This window comes from Taudactylus pleione, unplaced genomic scaffold, assembly GCF_031769625.1.
Source record: "Taudactylus pleione unplaced genomic scaffold, aTauple2 ptg001573l, whole genome shotgun sequence".
In the NCBI taxonomy this organism is placed as follows: Eukaryota; Metazoa; Chordata; class Amphibia; order Anura; family Myobatrachidae; genus Taudactylus; species Taudactylus pleione.
The window spans coordinates 5,724,154-5,751,303 of record NW_028285970.1 but is presented as its reverse complement, the minus strand read 5'-3'; the positions used below and the strand labels follow the sequence as shown (position 1 = coordinate 5,751,303).

Sequence of the window (27,150 nt, the reverse complement as noted above, 5' to 3'; positions counted from 1 at the left end):
ATGTCATAGGCCTTTGTATAGCCCTGGATGGCCTTTTGCTCTTTCTGCATCCGCTGAAGCATATAGAGGGTAATTTTCCACCGAGTTACTACCTCTTGCTTCAGCTTATGGCAGGGCAAATTTAACAGTAACTGCAGGTCATGCAATCTTCGACAAGCGGTTGCCGAATGTCTAAAATGTCCGGATATTTTGCGGGCCAGCAAGAGCATCTCCTGCATGCCCCTGTCATTTTAAAAAAAATGTTGCACCACCAAATTAATTGTGTGAGCAAAACATGGGACATGTTGGAATTCGCCCACATGTAATGCTCTCACAATATTGGTGGCATTGTCCGAAATCACAAATCCCGAGGAGAGTCCAAGTGGGGTAAGCCATTTAGCAATGATTTCCCTGAGTTTTTCTAAGAGGTTCTCAGTGGTATGAGTCTTAGTGAAACCAGTTATACAAAGAATAGCCTGCCTCTGTATCAGCTGTCTTTTGGTAGATGTTGCTGCTGCTGTTGCTGTTGTAGGCAATACACCTACCCAGTGGGCTGTCACAGTCATGTAATCCTTAGTTTGCTCTGTCCCACTTGTCCACATATCAGTGGTCAAGTGGACAGTGGGTACAACAGCATTTCTGAGGACATTAATAAGGTTTTTTTTTAATGTCCTTGTACAGACTTGGAATTGCTGTTCTAGCGAAGTGGAATTTAGAAGGGATCTGGTAGCGAGGACACAGGACCTCAATTAACTGTTGAAAACCTACTGCAGTAATGGCAGATACTGGACTCACATCTAATACCAGCATAGCTGTTATGGCATCAGTAGTCCGATCTGCAACTGGGTGATTGCTGTCATACTTGTTTGCCCTTGCAAACGATTGTTTGACAGTTAATTGTTTTTTGGAGGATACACTACTAGTAGTCTTCCTCCTTGTCCCCTTTAAAAGATCCACTCATAGCAACAGCAGCAGCAACAGGTGTAGTCATCAAGGATCCTTCTGAGGAATCACGGATAGGAAAGGAGTCAATCATGCTTCGAATAACAACATTGGATGCTACAGGACTACTCCCGCTGACGAATGAGGATGTTGATGATGCAGGTGTTGGTGATGGAGATTGAAGGTGCTTGGATCCCACAGAGAGGGAGCAGGTAGGTGACACTGGACTTGTTACGATTTGAGTTTTGGAACTTGGCGACATACACTTTGATATTTGATGAATGCGCTCCAAGTGACGTAACAAGGAGGAGGTTCCTAGGTGGTTTAGGTCACTCCCTCTACTAACTCTTGCTTGGCAATGGTTACATATGGCTTGACAACTGTTGTCCGGATTGGAGTGGAAATAATTCCACATGTGAGAAGTGGATTTTTTTTGTCTTTTGCCCCGGCATGACAACAATGGGCTTTGGCTTTTTCAATCCATGGGCAACAGCTGTTGCCTTACTTACACAAAGGACATTCTCGGCATCAACATCCTCATCACCAACATCTTCATCATCCTTAGCGCCTTCAGCTACCAAAATATCCTCCTCCATGTGCAATTCCACCGAAGCATCCACGTTGACTACTTCTGCAAGATGTTGACTGCCCTTCCCCACATTTACAGAGGGCACACAAATGTTGGAACTTGGAGGATCATCCAGTACACTAGTATTTAGGTCTGGCTCACACATGGCAACCGCAGACACACTTGTACTCTCCTCTGGGATTTGTGATTTCGATTTCTCAGGGCACACAGTTGGTTTTTCCGGAGCTGTCTTACTCTTCTTAACAACTTAAAATTTTTTAATGGTACCACCACCACTACTATTACAAGCAGAAGGGCTATCAGAACCAGCAGTCATCATAAATAAAGGCCAAGGACTAATCCTTTCCTTGCCACTTCGTGTAGTGAATGGCATATTGCCAAATTTTTGTTTATCTAAAGGCAACTTGCCTTTCGATTTTTTTTTCTTTACTACAGTAAAAGTAGCTTTACCATATCCATGGCGTGACTTAAGCCCTGGGGAATGGGCCTTCATAGAGGACGAGGAAGTTGACGGCCTTGCATTATCATGATGACTGCTGACGGCAGCGACAACATGTGGTTCTTGGCCTTGCTCTCCTGTCATGTGACAGCCCTCCATATTTTCTACGGTCTTGAAGCAGTGTCACAAGCACCAATAGTGTAGCCAAGGTGCGGTTACAAAATTCACACATGTGCAGTCGTGTGCACACAGAAAAAAAATAGACAAAAGACACTATTTTTTTTTTTTTTTCGGGTCCAGAACTTGCGCCCAGAGCACAGATTGATGACGAATGAAGTTGGGCAGCACTAGGTTGTAACTTGCGTTGCTGGCTGTATCTTGTTCTTCTGTGCGGCTAAGCCTAACATGCACACACACAGAAAATAAATAGACAAAAGACACTATTTTTGGGGGGGGTCCAGAACTTGGGCCCAGAGCACAGATTGATGACGACTGGAGTCGGGCAGCACTAGGTTGCAACTTGCGTTGCTGTATTCTGTGCGGCTAAGCCTAACATGCACACACAGAAAAAAAAAAGACAAAAGACACTATTTTTTTTGTTTTGGGTCCAGAACTTGGGCCCAGAGCACAGATTGATGACGAATGGAGTCGGGCAGCACTAGGTTGTGTTGCTGTATCTTGTGCAGCTAAGCCTAACATGCACACACAGAAAAAAAATAAAAAGACTATATATATATTTTTTATTTTTTTTTCGGGTCCAGAATTTGGGCCTAGATGGACGCAGCAGACAGCACAGCACCAGCCCAGATGGACACAGCTAACAGCACAGCAGTGACAGCACCAGATGGATTAGCAGTGCACCAGCCCAGGACACAGCAGACAGCACAGGTAAGTACTACCTCTCCCATCCTACACTACCCACCCTCCCTGTTTAGTCTCCACAGCCGGAGTGAAATGTCGGCCGCCACGTGGTCCCTTATATACATAGAGACGAAAGCTTGCGAGTCGCAAGATTTTGCCTCTATGGTTTTGCCTTGGTTTGATATCTCAAAATTCGGGTGGGTTCGGATCTCTGAGATCCGAACCTGCTCATCTCAAAAAAAAAAAAAAAAAAAAATATATATATATATATATATATATATAATATATATTATTATGTATATACTGTATACACACACATACGCTTTCCTATGTCTTCCTATTTCTCTCACCCAGGCCTCTTTCTCTCTTGGCCTGATTCAGAGATGTCCGCAAACCCAATGGTTTACGTATGTCTCTGATTGTTGCAGATATGTGCAGGATCTGCACTGGGCATGTGCAGGACTTTTTCTGCGATTATGGTTGCAGTGCCTCTAAGCCGCAGCACAATTGATTTGCTACAGCCATTTGGGGGCGGGGAATGGGTGGAGGCTAGTATTCCAAAAAACGGGTGAGCATTGGTCCTGTTTTCTGAGAGTGGCAAGGCCAGTGTCTTTGTCTTCCGACGCAGATTTCTTGGCCTCGGCTACGGAGCTGAGATGGGCATTCTAGGTAGCCTAAGCTGACTCAGATGGCCGATTTTACGACCAATGGTTGCGATGGTGATTCATTGCTGTGTCCAAAGATGAAAGCAGCACTTGGATTTGCAATAGTTTCCATCTCTGAATAAGGCCCTCTGCCCCCATCTCTTATTCCATCTGCCTCCTTCCTCCCCCTTTGTCTTTGAATGACTTTCTACCCTATGAATGTAATAATACTTGCCATTAGCTTTTGACTTCACACTACAGATACCTATGTATAGTATTGTATGGGAGTGAAAGAGAAGTAGCAGGGGCGTGGTAGTGCAAGGGTTGTGGTTGCTATGGGACCCGAAACGCCTCTGGGGCCTGCCTTCCCTTGCACCCAGCTCACCTCAGGGGCCAGGGGATTACGCAGTGAGAAAAGTGGCCGCTGATCCCTCGTGCAAACTGCTTCTTAGGGGTCTATTTACTAAGCCTTGGAGAGAGATAAAGATGATGGAGATAAAAGTACCAACCAATCACCTCCTGTCATTTTTCAAACACAGCCCTCACAGTGACAGTTAGGAGCTGTTTGGTTGGTACTTTATCTCCATCAACTTTCTCTCTCTCCAAGGCTTAGTAAATAGACCCCTAGTCACAGACACACTTTAGCCTGTGACTAGGAAGCAGTTTGCTGCAAGGATCATCAGCACTGCAGGCAACCATTCAGACTGACCAGCAGCAACTCCCCAATCCCCCCTCTCATACCACTCTCCTCACTGATGCTGGGAGGAGACGTGGCTATGCTGAGCTTGCTAGGACATCCCCGGACCACGGCCACGCCGCCTACCAGCTGTGCTGCCCTAACGCATAGCAATAGTCTTTTGTCTATTATTATCCCCTTACAAACACGAGCGCCCAAGGGCTCAGAAGCAGCAAACAGACACACACACCTTTATGACAATATGGTCTTCAAATGGTTCACATGAATCTATTTTTTATAAGTTAAACTTGGGTGTAGCCCACCAGACTATTGTCTACAGAACAGGCTCTGCAATGACAAATCTACACAGTGAATTATCATCAGTAAGACACAGCACACAGTAAACAAAGTACATTTTGCTCTGAAGTTTGCCCATTAACCTGGTGATACTTTTTTGGCCTAGGCGCCTGCCTGTCTAAGTTACCTTATGGCTAATACTGGCTTATATTTTTAAGAAATTTATCATCTCCATTTGCCTTTATAGCCATTTCTACAATTACTATGTTTCTTGCTGAGCTTTCCTGAACATCAAATCATTATGTTTTAAATGTTTGTGGATTCAGGCCCTGATTCAGAGCCGGACGCTCTGACAGAGCGCTCGCTCTGAATCAGGGCCGGCCTTCTTGTTTTTTAGAGCGGCCTCCTGGCCGCTCGCATAGATGTGGGTAACCATGATGATGATGGTCGCGATGGTCAAGACCATCGCGACCATCGGGCTTGCGATGAGACCCTTGTGGTAGGGTCTCGTTGCCGCAAGCCCCAGAGAGCTTTTGGTTCAAACAGAGCCGAAAGCTCTCCCACTGACATCACTTGTGATGTCAGTGGGGCCGGCCTCAGACGGTAGGTCCGCCTGGGCAGCCACGCCCCAGGCCCGCCCACCAAAGGGGGCGTGCTGTCACTCAACATCGACAGCATGCCCCCTTTGGTACGAGACCCGGAGCGACGGTTTGCCCGTCACTATCCGGGTCTCGCACATGCGCACGACGGAGCCGGCTCAGTCGTGCGCATGCGCACTGGGCCACCATCGACCTGCTTGCAAGCGCTCAGCGCTCGCGAGCGGGTCTGAATCAGGCCCTCAGGTCAGAGAACCTTTCTCATCCAATCTTCAAAACGGGATCCATTGTGGTGCAGAAAATGAAGTAGGTGGGGCTACAACATCTGTAGCCTCTCATATCTACAAACTGGCTGAAGTACATGGCGTTGCCCAGGTTGAAAAAAAATCTTCAAGTTATTAAGTTTTATTATGTGATGTCATCAAGATCTATCTAATGGAAAGCCCAGAACAGACTCCGCGGATGAAAGTTCTGCCCACCGTCCCAGGGTCAGTTCTACTCAGTGTACACCAACAGGAGGGCCAACCGGGACCTCAACCCCCTACATAGGGGTGGGCAATAAGCAGCCCCCCAGCTGTTGTAGAACTACACATCCCAGCATGCCCTGCCACTGTTTTGTTTTTTCGCCATGATAAGTAAGGCATGCTGGAATGTATAGTTCAGCAACAGCTGGAGGGCCGCTTATTGCCAAGCCCTGCCTAGTATGCCTTCTGGGATCCAATGTTACCACTGTGAAATTTTCATCCAAATCCATCCACTGGAAGGCTAATATCAGACTCCCCGGGTCAAAGTTCTGCCCAGCATACAACAACGAGAGGTCCGACCAGGACCCTAACCCCCTAAAAACTGGCCAGGATCCAACTGGACCATATAGAGTTGGTTTCATCCCAATCGGTGCAGGGGTGTCTGGATGCATAACCATACAGACAGACAAACAAATAAACAAAAAAACAAACAGACCAATTAATTTATATATATATATATATATATATATATATATATATATATATATGTGAATAGCTGTATACAGGGGTTAACTTGATAACATGTATGGAGCATACAAATTTTGACTATTACCTGGCCTAGAAGAACTAAAAGATGTGGAACAAGTGTGGTCCCTTGTTAGATTTTAGCAGTCTTTTCTATTTGGCCAGTCAGGAATTATTCATTAAATTATTCTATTCCCTGTTTTTGATATAATATGAGTGTTGATACTTTTATTGTTTTGTTTACTATATACTGCTGTTCCATTTGTTAGCCTGTAATAAAGGTACCTATATTCCTAAAACGAAAGATAAAATGACAAGAAGACAAATGTACTTATCCAGGGCATAGCTAGACCTGTAGGGGCCCGTGGAAATTTTGCACCCATAGGTCTAACTATGCTGCTGAAAAGTAGTTACTATGTCAACAGCATGATATCAGTGTGAATTTACCAAGGTTGTTAATTAAAGTATTGTAACAGTGTTGGCATTATAACTTTAAACATGATGCTTTAGGATCATTGTTAAAGCTATAATGCCGGCACCATTACAATACTTTAATTAGCTTTACAAAAGTGTTGTCATTCTCCCAATGATAGATACATTGATATCATGCTGTCGACATATTGGCTGTCAAAGGATGATATTTCAGAAATCCGGCCTGTGAATTTTCCCTATCCATTCTCAGTCAAACAAAGCAGTGCTATATGGTAAGATACTATATATAAGTGCAATATCTGTGTTTTGTTTTTATATTTCACATTTGCTTTAAGTTAAGAGTTACTTTCTCACCAGTATGTATTTTAAGAACTATGCAGTATTTATTTGTTGTATACAGCTCCATCTTTAACTTAACTCCTACCACTTCAGGAGCATATTAGCCGACCTAGAGGTGGCGTGGCGGCAGCGTAAATGGGCTGTGCGAGGGGGCTTGGCAGTGCGATAGCATCATCATGGCCCCGCCCCCCACTGTACAGTGCAGAGATCACAGACATTGTATAGTTGGGGGGGGCTAAAATCACATGAATCAGCACAAAGTGCATCATCGGCGCCCCAGACCACCCACTTATGCACATTAAGTGGGGGGCTGCAGGGGGTTGTGAGTGGTTGGTGAAGGGTGCTGGAGATTTGCCCTCTAGTGGGTGCTGGAGATTTGCCCTCTTTTCTGGGCAGCTGGGAGCTCCACTCGATTTTCGGGAGCCTCACGGCCATTCGGGAAGAGTAGGCAAGTATGCTTCAGGATTGACTCAAATAATTTGGTGGTCTGCCGCTGTAACGATGTGCAATTGCAGACAGGTAAAGTATTTCTTTATCTCCAAGCTGTCAGTGGAGTCTGACTCACTCACAAGGGCAGATTTGCTATACTGTACATGCACAAGTTAAAAAGAACAGAAAGAGTAGTTTTTAAGTGACTTGTTTCCATCATGAGGACTTTAATCACTTAATTGCCACAGTTGTATGGGATATGACAGAAGCCAGATGGGCTTTCTCTGGCACAGTCACATCACATGCGAGCCTGCTATCTTCCTCCATACATTGTCGATTTACATGGATATCAGTTCTGCTTAAGTGCAAAACTGATTTCCTCCTGCTGCCTTTGCAGTGATGTCAGCAGTCTCTGGTCACCTACATCACATGACATTTTTGCACCCCAGGATGATGTAAAGTTAAACTCCAGTGCGAAAAAGTTAATTGAAGTTCGCCTGTGAACACTATTGTCAATCTCTGCACTAAGTACAGAGATCAGCTAGGGAATAGATGATCAGTCCCCACTGCAATCTATGGCACCAAGAGGATTTATTGCTACCAATGCTTGTTGCTACTGGGGGAGCTTCAGTAGGGACGTATGGAGACTAGGGGGTTTGGGGCAATGCTACAGGAGGATCTATTACCACTAAGGGATGGGGGGAATCTATTGCTATTGAAGGGGTAGCAAGGTCATATTGCAATGAAACATAAGGACACTGGGGAGTGGTAGACCCCCTATGCATATATGTTATCATTAAAATATTTAAATATGTTTTTTAAAAAAATGTTATTGACTTAATTACATATAAAAATGTCATTTAAAAAAAAAATTATATATACATATATATATATATATATATATATACATATACACACATACACACACACACACCTGTTAAGTGATTGATTAGTAATACTTTCACTAATCACAGTGCTGAATTTTTTACTCCTTTGTATTTTCCATAGAAGTATTTCTGCTATTTTGCCTGAGGTATTATTATTGTGGGTGCATCATCAACTCCCTATTGTCGTCTGTAAGAATTAGATACGACATGTAACAGGAACAAATATACTGTATACTATGTAGCCCTGAGCTGTGTCATACACAATAGATTGGAAAATAGTCAACTCTGCCTATAAGGAAACTATAATGTGATTTCTATATTGCATACAAGAGAACACATAGTGGAGCCAGGTAATTGGTAAAATTGGCAGGAAAACGTATAAATTAATTAAGCTGTCAGAAAGTCGAAAAAGTCATTTATATATTCCCATGAGCTTTGGAGGAAGTGCTGCTAATGATGAGGTATCTCTACAAAATGTTTAGATATTTTTTAGTATAAAATAAAAAAAATCTTCCTAAAACAATAACACTGTAACTAGTCACAGACATTTGCACAATCTACATTTTCTGTTATATTCTCTTTCGTTGGCTGTACCCATAAAAAGTTTTTTCCGTCCACAAATGGCTGTTTGCACTGTCTGTAGGTATCGGGTGATCTTTAAACTATTTTTTTTATCACTTTACTGCACTTTTAACATCACTGGGGCACTGTTAGAAAAATATCTTAAACACTTATATTTAAATTGTCAATATAGCGAGCAATCTAGTCACAGGGGGTAATTCAGTTAGCGATGGACTTAAACCAGGAGCTAAATGCCCGCGGTAAGACCCTGAAGCTACAGTATTCAATTACTGCTCAAGGTTAGCCCTGTTGCAGCAAGCCTGCGGTATGCCCAAGGGTGCACTTAATGCGGATATAGGTTTGCACCCTCCTGAAGTGTGAACAGAAATCTGCATTAAGGGCACCCTAAGGGCCTACCGCGATTAGTAAGCAAATAGCTCCAGGCTCTTAATCCAGGAGCTAAAAGCTTGCAGAAAGTCCTGCGGCTGTTTGAATTCCCGCAGCATTTCTATATTGTAGGCATATAAAAGATCACATACTGAGCTACTGTACATACTGGATTTAGGCCCTGATTCAGAGCCGGACGCTCTGACCAGAGCGCTCGCTCTGAATCAGGGCCCACCTCCATTAAAATGGAGCGTCCTCCTGGACGCTCGTATAGCTGTGGGTCACCACCCACAGCATATACGAGCGTCCAACAAGATGGTCGCGATGGTCTTGACCATCGCGACCATCGGACTTGCGAGTGAAACCCTGTGGTCGGGTTTCTCAACCGCAAGGCCAGGAGTGATTTTGGTTCTATCAGAGCCAAAATCACTCCCACTGACATCACTAGTGATGTCAGTGGGGCCGGCTTCAGACGGTAGGCGTTCCCATAGGAACGCCTCCGTCTGGCAAGCACGCCCCCGGAACGCCCACCAAGGGGGGCGTGCTGTCAATCAACATCGACAGCACGCCCCCTTTGGTGCGAGACCCGGAGCGATGGAAAGTCCTTAGCTCGCCGGGTCTCGCGCATGCGCAGTGGGGAACATCGACCCACTTGCGAGCGTACTGCCGCTCGCGAGTGGGTCTGAATGACCCCCTTAGGCCTAACTTTGCAGAAAGTCAATGTACTCGGGGGCCTAGTCCAGCAGAACTGAAGGGTAGTTCCTTTTTATATATGTCATATACATTTTTCTTCTTAAGCATGTCTACCAGCATTAAAAAAACAACCATTTTAATTGTGGTTGGATACATTTTATTGCATTCATAAATATCAGGCTTGAAATATGGTGGAGGTTTGGAATGTGGAGCTCAAAATGTTAAACTGGGTATAAGTGGGTTCTACTGTTACAGTTATGGATGTTTGTTACACACAATTATTAACTCTTTCATCTCAATACAGGCTAAGGAAGAACCTAAAGTCATTCATAATAGTTCATCCATCATGGTTTATCAGAACTATATTAGCAGTGACACGACCTTTCATAAGGTAGATATAATTCATTATTACTGATTGCATACTTGGTTGCATTGTATGGTAATATTGTTTGTAAAGCACCGGTTTTCTGCATGGCCTAAAGTTGAAAAGTCTTCACACAGTACGTGTGTAAGAGGGTTGAATTACTATTAGAAATTCCTCTGCAGTGGCAATTGTCATTTTTGTGCATGTGGCATTCTTATGAAGTATTTATCAAAAAAGTTAAATTAATATGAATCTGTATGTAAAATTTCTCTCAACCACACCTCCTCTAAACCATTCATTTTTTGTTAATAATTACATTCACTATGCAAACTCATATTTAACCATAACGTTCATATATACATGCACCTACCCTGCCAACATTCTGAGGGGAATGTAATAGCAAAAACGAAAGGTGAGAATCACACAGGACTGGTTATGATTACCTCTCTTAGGTCTATTTACTAAGCAGTGTTAGGGACAGAGTGAAAAGTGATAAGGTGCCAGCCAATCAGCTCCCAACTGGCATTTTCCAAACACAGCCTGTGACATGGCAGTTAGGAGCGGATTGACTGCCACCTTATCACTTTTCACGCTGTCTCCTAACACTGCTTAGTAAATAGACCCCTTAGGTCCCTCGGAGCCGGTGGAGGTAGTTGTACAAGAATTTACTCTAAACCAAGTTAATGCGTTTTCTAGCCACAAATGGGAAATATTATGTGTTGGTGGTGATGCCCAGAGTCAGTAAAAGCTCAAATGGGTCAGAAAAAAAGAAGACTCTTCTTTGGGGGGCACTGCTTGTTTTTTAATATTAAAGTTGTAAAAATAAACTTTTAGTAATATACTTTAAAATAAAGTTGGACATACAACACATACACAAAAGGAAATTTTCATTGTAAAACAAAAACCATATAGGAAGATCCTCATCCTCCTACATGAAATCCATGCCCTGCTGCGACAATACAATATTTAGTAGCAAATTTTTAAAGGCGAATTTCCATTTAAATAACTTATTAATTATTAAGCATTATCAGCATAATGATACATTGAAAAAACACACAAAAAACACATTGCACGTGTGATTGAACCAGCTCATTGGTTACTGCAATAGTAGATAGTTACTCTTAGATATATGATAATAGCCTTCCAGCACACAGTTGTCGTAACTATTAACACAGATAGGATTATTGTACAGATATCATTTACACAATATATCGCCTATGCGTCTCCTCATTGATGGAAGTTGATAAACACAGTTTGATTATATTGATCATCAAACCTGGTAATTGCATAACCTTAGCACACCTTATAGTGCATACACACTGTACGATAAAAATGCACGATATGAACGATAACGATCATATCATTATCGTTCATATCATGCATTTTTTGTACCTTCCAACCCATAAACGACCAGCGATGTGCGGGCACATATGGCCGATAACGATATCGACCATTGTCCGTGCATGCAGGCCAACCTGGTCGATATCAAATCAGGTCACATAGGGACCCACGATCATTGATCGTGGGTCTCTGGCCCGTAGTTGGTGGGTTGGTGGTGTGCTGGATGATCGATATCGATTATCCAGCACTCCAGGAAGGTGCAAAGAGATCGTTCAGCGATATCGTTATCGTTGTCTATCGTCCCGTGTGTATGCACCATAAGGTTATTAAATAATTCACTCATCTGTAGTCCAAATACCTATGAAAACAATCCATCACATGTCTCATTAAGGATTTATTTGTCTCTCAGTTGTATCTATTGTTGTAGACAGATTTCTCAATCCCTATATATTCAACAAGTAACATGGGTTATCACAAAATCAATTCAGAATAAAAATGTAGCATAAGATATCATAAATCCAATTCAGAATCAAGAGAAAAGTGTACACAGCAGCTAATTACCCTGTTTCTGCTGTCACATCGTCATGTAGTCAGTGGACGAGGGATGAGAGAACCGGGCAAGACTGCTGAGACATAAGAAAGAGGAGAGCACTTCTGCTGTCAGCGCTAATCTTCCACAGTTCCCCCTGTTGTATAATACACTGCAGGGCATTTCTGGGTGCAGCGCTGATGAGAGAGCGCTGAGAGTAGTACAGACAAGGGAAAAACCAGGTTGCACTTCACAATTTAGCTTGGTGCTGGGTTGTTGGTAAATGCAGATTCACCATGCTACTGCTCAGTGCAGCGGTTGTGAGTGTGAGGTGCAGGAGCGAGCGGCTAAGGCAGCGGGAATGTCCCTCCACACTGCATCTCAGGAAGGTGCCCGGCCATTAGCAGCTGACCTCGTAGGATGACGTATGTGTCACCGAGGGCGGGGCTTGGTCACATCAGAGAGTAATAATTTTAGATTTAGGAAAACAGGCATTTCAAGTGGCTTTATGTAATAGAAATTGTATATATATGCAAGAAGACTGATTCAGCAGTGGACGCTGATGGTGCTAATTACACAGATTCCTAATTATCGGGGAATTGCACATGTGCAGAATGAGTCTGCAAGATCGGTTGCAGACCCCTGTAATGTCTCTGCCTGATTGACAGGCAGAGGCGTTTGTGGGATGGTGCGGTGGCAGGGACGGCCTGCATACCCATAAAATGGGGATGTGTCGCTATGGCGATGGTTGCAGTGGTGATCCCAGGCTGCGTCCAGATGCTGACAGGAGGCAACTCTTCATTTCAGGCGCCTCCTGCAATATTTGAATTTTAGCAGGATGGAATTGCAAAGCAGCTTGTGTGCAGCTTTGCAATTTCGTCCACTGCTAAATCAGCCCCAAAGTCACCATTCCAATGTTTTTATTATTAAACATACAAGTTTGCAGGTATAGAGGGCTGTGGAATCGCTGAGAATGCTCCCGAAAGTCAAAAATGCCACCAGCTCTAGTGCAAAACAATCTTTGTCCCCCCGATTTTTTTAATTCCAGCCTAGGTGGCCATACACACACCAACACACTCATACATAGATAGATAGATAGATAGATAGATAGATAGATAGATAGATAGATAGATAGATAGAATAAATATTTCTATATCCAAAGTTGACTGAAAAGATACAAGAATCCATGCACATAATCCGCCGCACATTGCCAGCTGGTTGTCACCTCCAAATTGCAGGCTATGACATCCTGCAACTTGGAGGCCAAAGTTGCTGCAAATTTGATGACTATTACATTTCCCCATCTATTTGACCGGATTGGAACAGAGGGGGTCATTCAGGCCCGCTCGCGAGTGGGTCGATGTTGAGGGAGCTCCGTCGTGCGCATGCGCGAGACCCGGCTAGCGACGGGCTCTCCGTCGCTCCGGGTCTCGCACCAAAGAGGGCGTGCTGTCGACGTTGATTGACAGCACGCCCCCTTTGGTGGGCGTGGCTGCCAGACGGAGGCGTTCCCATGGGAACGCCTACCGTCTGAAGCCGGCCCCACGGACATCACTAGTGATGTCAGTGGGAGTGATTTTGGCTCTGATAGAGCCAAAATCACTCCTGGGCTTGTGGCAGCGAGACCCTACCGCAGGGTCTCCGTCGCAAGCCCGATGGTCGCGATGGTCTTGACCATCACGACCATCATCATGGACGCTCGCATAAGCTGTGGGTGGTAACCCACAGCTATGCGAGCGCCCATAAGGCCGCTCCATTTTCAGGTAGGAGGGCCCTGATTCAGAGCGAGCGCTCTGGTCAGAGTGTCCGGCTCTGAATCAGGCCCAGAGATTGGAACAGAGAGCTTGGCCATATCACAGAGGGGGCGTGTCTAGCACTTTTGCTTTCTTATACCCATCTGGTTCCATCCAGGAGCTCTTCTACTGCTGCAGCCACCAGTGACAGATGCACATAGCATCCGTTCACCGCTGCTCTTCCATACACTCAATATGCCAATTGTGACAAATGGGAGGTTCTGTATGCATGGATAGGCATATATACATTTTCCTGTGTATGATGTCAGCAACATGTCACACATTTGTTGTTTATACACCTGGTTCTCACTTCCAATCCTCAAGTATTCCAAACAGGTTATGTTTTCAGGATTTCTCTCTGTGGAAACAGGTGTGATAATTATTGATTACAATTGAGTATTTACATTGAACTAATATAGTGTCACACATTGAAAAAAAAATGTTTCTCTATCTCTCAGCTCTAAATTCAGCAGCAAGATAAAGTATGTATCCAGCTTAGCAGAACTCAGAGAGTTGATTCCAATGGAGTATGTGCAGATTCCAGAAAGTATCATCAAGTAAGTCCAAACAAAACACCAAGATATCTCAAAGGATCATATTTGCAACATTATAGGGCTGATTCTGAGTTGAGTATGAGTCTCCCATAACCAAAATGCTTGGGACCAGGGGTATTTTGGATAACGGAATATTCCGTATTTTGGAATATTTGCATATCATAATGAGATATCTTGGGAATGGGACCCAAATATACACACAGAATGCATTTATGTGTTATATACACCTTATACACCAGCCTGCAGGTAATTTTATACAATATTTTCAATAATTTTGTGGCTCAAGCAAATTTTGTGTACAGAACTGAAAATCATTTATATTTCATATACACCTTATACACAGAGCCTGAAGGTAATTTTATACAATATTTTTAATAATTTGTGCCTTAGACAAAGTTTTTGTACATTGAACCATCAAAAATCAAAGGTTTCATTATCTCAGTCATGCCAAAATTATTCCGTATTTCGGAATATTTGGATATGGGAGACTCAACCTATAACTGTGCACCTGGACACACCATGTACAGTAGCAATGCAAGGGGTGCACATGTATTCATTTATTTTATGCAGAGTAAATACTGACTGCTTCTGCATGCAGCCCACAAATGCTGGACAGCTTTATTTTTACATTACAGTTTAAATTTGTGCTTGGACACGACCCTCTTAAATCTAGATCTATGCACATTTTATATCTGCAGTCAGAGTTTGATTAAGGGGGCTGGGGCACCCCTCTTTTAGGACCCCCCTGAACCAAGTCAAGAGGGGCATACAAGGTCCTGATTATTATTTTTTTCTGATTTAAGAGGAAAATCTTAATAATGCAAATACAGAGGTCTCCACATACATCTAACCTCCTTGCACGTTAAGCAGCTCTTACTGACTTGACTCAGTAGAGCTGAGAGTCTTTTCGTGTGACCTTTCCCCCTTTAAATGCGTCTTATTCACAATGCGATGTGAATATGACTCACATGCTGCTTCTGCTGATTACAATGATATACAGCATGCCTATATTCTGAGTGTGACTGCGGGTGTATCTGCATGCTAAACGCTACATTACAGTGTCACAGCCGTTGACACTAAAGTAGTATTTTGTATGCAGATCCACCCACGGTCACACACAGAATATAGGTATACCGCATAGCATTGTAATCAGCAGAAGCTGCTTGTGCGCCCTATTCACATCACTTTGCGAATAAGACACATTTGAAGGGAAAATGTCACATGAAGAGACGCTCAGCGCTACCGAGTCACATGACGCTCACGCGTTATGTGTAATATGACTTGTAGCACACGGAGGAAAGATGTATGTGGACACATCTGTACTATCTACTTTCTTTTAACTCTCTCAACCACCAGGACTCTTTTCAGACAATTACAAAGCTGTCTCATACAATCCCCCCCCCCCTTCTTTCACATGTGACATCATGGAAGAGGGTCCTGGAACCAGGAAGCTGAGCTCTGGGAGCGTCCTAAGGACAAGACGGGTGGCTCTGCAGGCTGCAGGGTGCCATTTCAGGCATCTTGCAAGTCAAACAGGTGGTACTGGGGCAGTTACAGTAGCAGGTGCATACAGGTGAATGCAGGCTTAGAATCATACTTAGAGAAAATCCTCTTGCAAAATCTGAAAACTTAAAATTAAGTGTTGATTTTAACACCTTTGCTCTGAAGAAAGTAAGTTATTCTCTGCACATACATTAAGACTGTAAAGGACAAGTACCACTTGGGCTCCTCAGCGATGGGCATCAGTACAAAAAAAATACAAAATTACCTTTTCCCCCACTGGTACTGATGACTTATTCATGTGCAGACGCAAAGGGGGCAATGAGAAGCCAATGGAGAAGGGTTAGTTTCCTTTTACAAATGATGTGGTCCCTTAGCAGTTTTTGTCTGGTGATCTCTTGTGATCACAAGACCATATCACCCTGTGCTTACATTTTCCACATGGGCCAGTATCTCTCCCATCCTGGCACAAACATCAATGGGGACACCAGTGGCAAACGCAGGATTTCTAGACGGAGGTTTCCAAATGCTTGATTTTACAGTGAGTGGGCCAGTCCATGAAGAGGGTAGAATTAGCACTTATCCAGCTTTAATATGCAAAGTGTATTGTGTGTCATAATTCCAGCATATACAGGACCAGTAATCACAGTAAGCCATTAGATGTGGCAGTAGGGCCATCCTGCCTAAGCTAAATGTTTTTATTTTAGATGTGGGCACCATTCCAGAGTATTAGTGCAAGTGCGGGAGTCTGGGAGCAACCTAGCACTGCCCTGGACATATATGTACATATTGGGCTCTATAGCAGCATATCCCTAACAGTGAATGTTTTCCAGATCTCCTAGTTGGTGCACAGGTTATTTATTACTAGCTGATACATGTTAAAAGATCCACAGGTGGTACTAATAATTTCATTTGTGATACTGAGAATAACATGCAGAACTTGTAAAATTATATTATATTACTATTTCTATTGTAGTCATGGTGTGGGCTGGGGAGGGGGGTTTCCAGGCAGACGGAACCCCCCCTGCATTTGCCTATGGACACCTATGTTTGAATATGGGTAGTCCCCTCTTTCAAACAATATGTTCTCATAGTAGTTATTGACTAGATACTGAAGTACACAAAAAAGTTTTCCACAGATGGGGGAATTTAAAACCCACATCTTCCCCATCTTTTGTCCTCCACTCATTTAATGTGGTAGATTTTCGGGGATATGCTTTGTTGGGCTACCATATTATTTTTGCACATTGTAAGTGTTTAAATCGACATGACAAAGATTAGCGAGGAAACAAGAGATGCAGGTTTGTTTGTGAAAACGTCTGCATAGAATACTCATTTTTGCAATTTTGGAATAGTAGATTAATACCAAAGCAAGAATCACAAAGTATTTATTTGTGGTGTTTATAAAGAAAATAGCATTTGCTTTTAGTTAATTTCCTTGAAATTTAAAATAGAAAAAAAAAATCTTTTTTGGACACTTAGGGCCTGATTCAGACCCGCTCGCTAAGCCACAGACACACGCTTTGGGCGAGAGTCGCCCGTTTGCGCATGTGTATTCGTCAATATGGGCATGCATGTGTCACTCACTGCGATCGGGAATCGTGCGCTCGTAGTACACAGACTGGACGTTACTTTGAGTGACAGCAACATTTGTGGGTGGTAACAGGGGAAGGTGCTTGTGAACGGGGGGGGGGTGGTGCTGCGAACGCAGGCGTGTCTGGCCGTCAAAATGCAGTTTTATGGGTGTGCATAATCAGCAAAGATGCGTCATTGTACACGTCACTTGGTTGTTTTTTAGCCTGCAGTGATTGCAGTGCTTGCGGCGGGGTAAGCTCTACCTCAAGCGCTGCGTGCAGCTCCGATGGCTCTCGATGGTTCCGATTGTTACTACGCTTCCTGGAGATTATGTGTATTGAGAGAAAAGTGGGCGTCTTTATACCGGCGTGCATTCGCTCTGCCGTCGCTCTCTAAGACACAGAAGGTGTCCTTACACCAGACAGTGCGATCGCGGAATTTGTATACCCGGCCCCTTTTAGCTGCGTGAGAGTGCAGCTTAGCGTCCGGGTCTGAATGAGCTCATTAGTTTAAATTGTATTTGACGTTTTAAACAGAGCAAAAAGATAATTATTGGTATTTTCTGAAACTACTATGTGTTCAGATAAAAAAACAGCTATAAATTGTGTGGACACTGCACAAAAAGAAAAAATCTGTGATATTGATGTTGGGATGTGACTAGCACAAACGTCGTAAAACGTCTGCAGCACAGAAATGAGAAAACCCCTTAGCAGCGAAGGGGTTAAAGCATCCTACACAAGGAAATAACCTGTAACTAAATAGTTATGACATTGAGAAATGGTTCAGTTGAAATATAGAGTATCTGTGAAGCAGTCCTTATTTACTCTATGGCAAAGAACAAGGTAAGAGCAATCAAAAGGAAGTTACTCACTGTTATAAATCACAATAAGCAGCAAAGTGCAAAGCTCTTGACATTTATACCATTTCTACATTATCAAAGTCTATGGAAAAAGCAAGTCACAATCATTTGGTTGCAAGAAAAGAAAAACGGTAATGGCATAATGTATATGTCATATTTATCTGGTGACCTGCCCCTTAGGTTATAACATTTTAGTCCTATAAATACTGAGAAGCTCAAAGAAGATTATCTAACAAAAACAAGACATTGCCTAACTACAATGTTATCAGTAGGACTTACTGCTAAACTGTTATCAGCTATAGCTGGCTAAGACGATAAACAGTTTCCTGTTGCCACATGTTTAGTATATTGTTGCTTCATTACCAAACAGTAAGTAATAGTCAGCATAACTATGGGGGAGATATACTATGCTGTCACTTTACAGGCTGCGTTTGAACAAATACAGTTAGAAGTTGATTGGTTGGTTCTTTTGTCTCTCTCCACTTTATCTCTCTCCAAGGCTTTGGGGTCTATGTACTAAGCCGTGGAGAGAGAGAAAATGAATGGAGATAAAGAACCAACCAATCAGCTCTTAACTGTCAATTTTCAAACACAGCCTTTAAAGTGACAGGAGCTGATTGGTTGGTACTTTATCTCCATACACTTTATCTCTCTCCAAGGCTTAGAACATAGACTACTTGGTATGTCTCCCCCTATTTCTGTTACATCTGACTGCTAATTTCGATCTATTTTGTGCCCTAACTACACTAACACAATTCATTTTCAGCCAACATGGATGAATGCTTCAGTGTATAGACATATGTGATATTGATTGAGCCCTCAGTTTGGCAGTTTATGCTGTGACATTGAGGGACTCACTGTAAGAATACATGGTCTGTGATGAACAATGATACGGACTCATTGGTGGCAGGTTAGCTCTTTAAATTGGAAAGTAGTTTTTTTTGTCATACTGGGATATAAACAGGTGAATATACTTGTGTATGTGCAGTGAGGCCGCAAACCTACTTGATTTTACTTAAAAGAAAGAAAGTGTTCCCTAGCTCCTACCTTATTTACCTGCTATCCCCCACTCAATCACTTTTCTCTTGGAAGGTATGAAGAAACAAGATGTTTTCCAAGGAAAATCAGGTAAATGTTAGCAGCCCATATATGGCATATACCTTACACTAACTGCCCCACCTATGCGGATAACTTTGTTGTTCTCTGCAGCTAGAATGCCGTCCTATACCTGCATGCTATGTAAGTAGGCAGTTATGCAGTTATACTGCAAGGTATTGGTACTAAGACCAGCGTTCTAAAATAATAACTAAAATAGTTTCAATAAAATGTAATCGTGACTTTCTCTTTCTGGCTGCAGCTTGCTTTAACGTATTGGGATAACAGGATACGCTGTTTCCTATGCAGTTAGCATGTTTCCTACTTCCCTGCTGCTTTTTGCTAGTTCCCCCCAGCTAAATCAGGCATGGGACTGAAAATCTTATTGCACTGGTTCAAGTTCTGTTCCCGAATAATATTAAAAATAACAGTGTCAGAAATGTAGCAGAACTAAGTGGTCTATGTACTAAGCCTAAGTGGATGGAGATAAAGTACCAATCAATCAGCTCCTAACTCACAGGCTGTGTTTGAAAAATGACAGCTAGGAGCTGATCGGTTGGTCCTTTATCTCCGTCCACTTTATCTCTCTGAAAGGTTTAGTACATAGACCCGTAAATAACTCAGTCATGTCACACTATGGTCATAGGCTTTAACCGTTGCATACCGAGGGACCACTTTATCAATATGGCTGAAAATAAATATTTTCTTTAGCTGCTTATCGCAGTTATACAAAAAACGTTTTGGGCCCATTTATCAAAAAAAAAATTTCACTGGGGGTGGCTGAGTGCTACTAACTGGCAGCAGCAAGAAACGTATCGCTTTGCTTGCCAGTCAAGGGTTCCCCAATGCATTTTGCAATATCACACATCTGCACTGCACTGGAAACCCTGATTTGATCTTCCTGTAGCATATTCTGTAAAAATAAAAAAGTAGAAAAAAAAATGGTTAAAAACTAGAACAAAAATGTAGTTGTTTTTTTTCAACAAAAGTTACCCTGTCCATGTTCTTAAAATAGGTGCACAATGTATCAAACTGGAAAGAAAATATTATCAGATGCTTTTTCTCAAGTTTGTCCCTTGTGAATTACCCCCATAATGCTACTGTGCGATACATTGTATTTTTCCATAGTTGTTTTAGTGCACAAGGGAGAAATTTCATGTAACAAGTAGGAAGACTTGTGTAGAAGGGCATCTATTTACTAAGCAGTGTTAGGAGACAGAGTAAAAAGTGATAATAAAGTAGGTGCCAGCCAATCAGCTCCCAACTGTCATCTCACAGGTTGTGTTTGAAAAATGATAGCTGTGAGCTGATTGGCTGGCACCTTATCACTTTTCACTCTGTCTCCGAACACTGCTTAGTAAATAGACCCCTAAGTCCTCAATCAGGGGCCAACCACCATGTCCAAAATCTTCTGACCACAGTAAAATGGCAGCCCTAAGTTTTCTAAATGAGACTCTAACAGACTTCCTGAGAAGAGAGAGGTAGAATCCACTTTAGAGACAATAAAAGATCAGTAATATATGTAACTAGAAGGAAAAGGATGGTTTATATTTTAGATGTAGATTTGTTGGGTATTGAGAAGAGTTGTAAATGAATGTGGAATCTGGACTAGTAACACTTCCCAGATTCTATCCAGCACCGTTACAAAGCGGCCTTGCACCCTGTGCTGGCTCCACCCCCTAAACCCATAATGTTATGTAATCATGCCTAGGGGGCAGGGCCATCCGCTCTAGCAAGAGGACCACTGCCCGGAGTGTCCTAAGGATGCTCTGGGCAGCTCCACAGGCTTCAGGGTGCCCGCCCGGGTATCCCTTGAATACTCTGGGCGGCTCAGCAGTAGCTCTACTTGCTCCAGGGTGCCATTCCAGGTACCCTGCAAGCCACATGCAGGTGCCATGGGGCAGCAATGATGCCTCCCTAATGGCCCTGTGCCCTGTGCGACAGCACCTCTCGCACACCCCTAGTTATGGCCCTAATTCTATGAGCCAAATAGCTTACGATTCCGACAAGATACTCCTTAGATTTAAAGGGGCAATTGGTTTAAAGACAAAACCAGATTGAGCTATTAAATTTGGCCTTACAGCACATTACAGTGTGATTTGTAAATGTACACAGCAACCTTTTACAATGTGTATGACTGCTCCAAATCTGCATTGGCTTTGTTTGGCTTTGCTTATGTCATGCTTGCTTCTTTCCCTCTTTCTTTTTTTTCTTTTTGGTTACCTCAATAAATTATTACTAATGCAGACTGGATGAAGAACTAAATGAAAATGAATCAACCAAGTAAGAAACCAATCGTCTACCACACAATGTTTTATATATGTGTGCGTTCTTGTAAGTGTGCAGGTTATGAAATACAATAACGGTCATTTGCGAACCGCAAAATCTGCAAGAGCGGAATACATTCCTATTACCACGAAAGTGTCTGCGTTTTAGGAGCAGGCATATTATGGTTTAGGGAACTACACCCATAAGCATTTGGTGTGATATTTTGTGGATCTGGCTGAAAATGTGCAATGTGGAAACAATATAAAAATGTCACTGCACAATTCATCCTACTACCACTTTAGAAGCTCCCATTGTTTAATTTAAACAATTCAGCTTGGTTTAGCCTCATGTCCCCCCAAAAAAACAACCACCTCCCTGTAAAACTGGAACACCCTCTACTAAATGACCCTTTGTAAATCATGTAATATAATTTAAATAATGAATGCATTTTGCAAGTAGATAAAAAACTGGGCACTCATGCCAGCTCATCCTCCACCCAACTCTTCCCATCAGTAAGTATTTTGCACTTCTGGTAAATGACCCTGATTGTGTTCATGCCATGCTATCGCATCCTGTTATACAGTAAGATATAGCAAGGTGAAATCATAGTTATGTATTGTATAGGACATAAACTAGTATCTTATGGACAGGAACTTGAGATCATAAACCGCAAGGTAGTAAACTGCAGAATAGATAATCACAGAAATGAAAGTGCACAGGGAAAAAGCAAGACGGAATACTTTGGTTTTCTGTACTTTATTTACTATGCACATTACTGTATCTGAAAGCCCATATTACTCCATTTATAACAAATCTAGATGATCCATCACTGTAAAGAAATGACTCATTATATTGTGTTATCACTCTCATCCCCATCAGTTACAGAATGCTAAATGAATCTTACACTTTATTTTGTTCTTCCCCTAAAAGCATTTGTATTTAGATTTATATGGTGAAGAAAGAGGTAAAAAAATACTTTTATTTATAATTGCACGAAAAAACCTTTTTGGCTTTCATAGAGGCCTTAATGCCAGTACCCAATCACATTGCCATCATTACTAATTCATTTGGCATATGTTACTGAAACCTCTAACACATACTGTACAATAACACTCCCTGTCTAGCTGATGACTAGTGTCTTTGGTGTTCTGTATCCTCCACCCTGTTGCTGCTTGTCCAAGTCATTTATTTTATCATAGGCTGTTTCCAGACATTATATACATGATCATACATTGCATGATTTTTTTTTCCAGAATGACATCATATTTGCTAAAAAGTAGACTACATCTTAAAATATATGCATGTAACTTAATGTTTATTCTGAATAATTATTTAATTGCAGCGTGGACTATAATATACAGTCTTCAAGTTCCCCTTTTCCTCTCTTGCTTCCACCATTTATTATCTGCACAAAACTGCATTCAAATGTAATTTTGTAGGATATACCACCCTCATTATAAAATCAGTTTTAACTGTCTTTTGGTTGGTGTTTTAAAGAGAAAAGGCTATATTAATTAACGAGGAAACTCCCTAGAACTTTTACCGCAATTGCTCTGGACTGAAAACTCTGGGCCTGATTCAGCTTGGATCTCAGTTGCTAATACGCATGCAATCGGGCAATTGTTGCGCATGCTTATGCATTGCAGTGCGCGAACCGGCCACTGCGACCGGCTGCGATCGCAGCGGCTACGCAGACCCATCGCAGAGTGATTGACAGGAAGTGCCGTTTGTGGATGGTGACGGGGTGGTCGGCCGAATGCAAGCGTGCTAGTGCGATACCATATGCAGCCTGAGGTCTCATAGCATGCACTGAAGTTAGCAATACCTGAGTGAGGTCTGACCTGCCTTACCTGTGCGTATGAGTCCGATGTTACCGATGTTTTTGCAGTCTTGCTAACCATTACGGACATGCGTGTAGGTGTAGTGGGCATCCTTATGTAGTGCTGTGGCAGCATTGTGATCGCTATGGATTAGCAAACTATTGCAATTGAACTGCGTGTGTAGGCTATATTGCTATCCATAGTGAATCAGGCCCTCTGGTAGCTAGAGAACTTAAAAATAGTGAAAGTAACATGAGTAGAAGTGAGCAGCTCAAATTAGTTGAAATGAATGTGTTGGGTATGGGATCCCGGCGGTTGTTTTGAGTGTGTCCACAGTTATACAATATTATGGTGCTGTAAAATGAAGGGCAGTGATCTAAAAAGAAAAAAAAAAAAACCTGACAATTTTCCTGAAGAAAAAGCATAAATTTGTGGTATTTACCCTTTCGAATTGTCTAATGATGCCAAAAAATTACGTTTTTGTTTAAAATAAGTTTATTGAATGCATCAAAAGTGTCACAAAAGGAAGATACAAAGTAACAAATGAAAACAGCTTTTGTTTTTTAAATTGCAAACAAATCTAATACATTTCTACAATATACAATAGATGGGAGGCTAGGCACACCCCTGACCTTTAACCATGTTCAGGCTACCTTCTTATACTGTACATTCCCTGCAGGCAGTCATAGACAGGGGCAAATCCAGAATAAAATGACAGTGGGGAGACCACGATAAGGGAATGGAGAGGAGATAGTGGTGTTAAGGACATTTGCGCACGCCCATGAGTCCCACCCCCCGTTTTTGTCACGCTGGGGGCATGGGGTACATCCAATAGACAGCAAGTAACCAGTAGTTATGCAGGGGTTATATGCAGGGTGGTAGATACAATGATATCAGCAATAACACAGTAATGGTGCAGTGTCAGCCTGGAGCAAGCAAGGGGGTGCTGGTCCTTGTAGTGCGCCTGGTGCAGAAAGCACCATCAGGCTGCTTATTTACTGGTCAGAGGGGTGCTTGGACAGCTAAGCGGTGGTGATACAGTGTTCGTTGAGAGCGGCCCTTGTGGCGGTAACAGGGTCAGGTGCAATCGGTGTACATTTGTGCACCTAGGATGCCAGGAGAGATGAGAGATACATAGCTTTTTGCAGCGCATATGCATTCAGTAGTAAGGACCGGCTATGAGAGATGTAGTGGATCCTAGTGCCTATCGGCTCTATCAAACCTGACGGAAACAGCACAGAGTGCCACTGCTGTTCTCCTTTCAAGTATATTCTTTTGTGCCAGAAAGAAAAGGGAAGGGGGGTCCCCAGATCCTCCTGTGGTCACAGTCATCACTCAGACCCTAACAGGAAGGTGTGGTAAGTGGTCAGTGAACAATATGATTACTATTGGATTGTTCCTGTTATGGCAGGGATTGAGAAGGTCTATCTACAGATGTGTCCAGCTACATCTTTGCCGATTGCGCTACAAACGTGTGCACGCATCCACCGGCGGATCCAGGGGGGGGGCGATCGCCCCCCTCCCTGTACACATAGCCCAGATTGCTAAAAATCCCGCCCACTTAATGACATGACTAGTGTCACTGTCTGCCAGCCGGGCTTAGCTTAGCTGCTGGTGCTGCTGCCTGACAGCTGTGCAGGTGGCCGCGGCACAGCACCAGCGCATGGGTCTATTATGTGACACTGTGTCACTGACACAGTCAGTCACAAGTTGTGTCTGGGCTGGCAGGACCGTTGGCGGCGTGGCAGGGGGTGGGTGGGCGATTCCTTCTGAGGTAATAACCTCTTTTGTGGCTGGCCCTCCCTGTCCTCCTTCCATGCGCAAGGTCAAAGATTTGATCTCTGACATGCGCAGTGGGCACTGGGAATCCATCGAGGCGGGCGCCATTTTGATGATACTGGGCTGTGTGGGCTGACAATGTGGTCGAGCCTTCTGCCTGTCACGTTTTCAGAAGAGAGAGTGCTCTGAGTATATCTTTGTGGAGCATATCTGTGGATTTTGGGGGTGTCTGGTGCACTTGTGGGGCTGGGGGGAAGCCTTTGTGCGACAATTTTTAATTGGGGGGGGGGGGAGGAGATCTGGTCCTGCCTGTCACTTTTACAGAAGAGTGCTGTCAGTCTGTGTTTGTGGAGTATATCAGTGGGGTTGGGGCAGAGGGTCTGGTGCATATGATGGGCTGGGGGGAGCCTTTGTAATGAATACAGAGTGGAGGAGTCGTTATTAATTCTTAAGCTGCCCCCCCTAAAAGTAAAGTCTAGATCCGCCAGTGCACGCATTGCACCATGCAATTACCCACAGCAGCATACACTATGGTATGCTATGGCGCACACTGGGATCGGACCATGCAATCCTATGGAGGTGCAGGTGCGAACACAGTGCACGTATGCGCTAGCAGGCGCATGCCTCGCGCCATGCGTGGCAATATTTGTTGCGTACACAGCAACGATGTAGCAGGACACATCTGTACTGTACAATGTCAGTAGGGTGTGACCAGGGTAATTACCTACTTTTCTCCTAGCTGACAGGGAATGTATTGGGACAACAATAAGGTGATGCGGAAGATGTTTTTTTGTAATTCATTTTGCATAAGCTTTTACTGAGTGCGTCCGCTCAGGCTAATTATAATCATACTATTTCCATATTCTCTAGAAAAGTTTTTTTTACAGTACTTAAAAAAATTATGAATTTGAAATTGTAAAATAAGTGACCAAATGCACATTATATTAAAGTAAACCTTACCTTGTCACTATATATAAATATATTAACAGATGAGACACACAATTAAAAATGACAGGTATGTCAAAGTCCCAATAGAGTGTGAAAGTGAGCAGTAGTCTGTAGCATATGACCATTCTTGGAATGGTTGTAATACACATGTGGGCGGAGGTGTGACATTTAAGCTGATGACGGATCAACAGGCAACGTCTAGGTAAACACCACTTCTTAGATAGAAAGTAGGTCGACAACTAAGAGATCGACGTTAACAAAAGATAGACAAAAAAATAGGTCGACAATAAGAAAACATCGACCCTCTTTAGGTCGACACACATTAAATTTAAGCTGACCACACACACACACACACACACATTAATATGGCCATCCAATACATGATTGAAATATTAAAATCATGAAATGTAGCTGACCAAAGTGTAAAGACAATTGATTGGTCAGGTTGTCTGTATTTTATATCTAAATTAGTGATTTTAAAACAATAGTATTACATAATATTAAATATACTGGACACAACTGCACATCTTTTTCCTTTTATTAAGGACTGCCATTGCATAACTGCTTATAACAATAATTAACAATTCATTTGACATATACTACTTAATCCTGTAATAATGTGGATTCTGTTTAGTAGCACTCCCTGATGACTAGTGCCTCAGGTGTACTGTAATGTTCTATCTTCTATCTAGTATGAGGTGGAGCAGATCTGTTCCCAGGACAAACAACCTGATTGTTGAGCAATTAAACCCTTACAAAATAGTTTCAGCCCTGTTTCTACTATAATTAATGATTTACCTGATCATCAAATGCCACGTAATATATACAAAACATATCCATGGACGTTTGGATGGTTTACAGACAGATAATCATTGATCTATACAATAATGTCACTCTCTATTAGTATCATGATCACATATTACACACATATATTTGCACATTAACACAATTAAACTAACAGCAAATATATTTATATTGAATAGTA

The 27,150-nt window shown here is 42.7% G+C and overlaps 1 protein-coding gene across 1 annotated transcript in view; it reads left to right on the top strand.

Moving 5' to 3' along the window:
* Nucleotides 1–27,150, top strand: part of PRUNE2 (prune homolog 2 with BCH domain) — a 233,125-nt gene that overhangs the window by 191,108 nt on the left and 14,867 nt on the right. Inside the window, exons 10-13 of the mRNA XM_088464042.1 lie at nucleotides 10,045–10,131; nucleotides 14,226–14,324; nucleotides 19,348–19,383; nucleotides 21,598–21,633. Coding sequence (XP_088320168.1) covers nucleotides 10,045–10,131; nucleotides 14,226–14,324; nucleotides 19,348–19,383; nucleotides 21,598–21,633 — 258 coding nt within the window. The remainder of the gene's footprint in view (nucleotides 1–10,044; nucleotides 10,132–14,225; nucleotides 14,325–19,347; nucleotides 19,384–21,597; nucleotides 21,634–27,150) is intronic.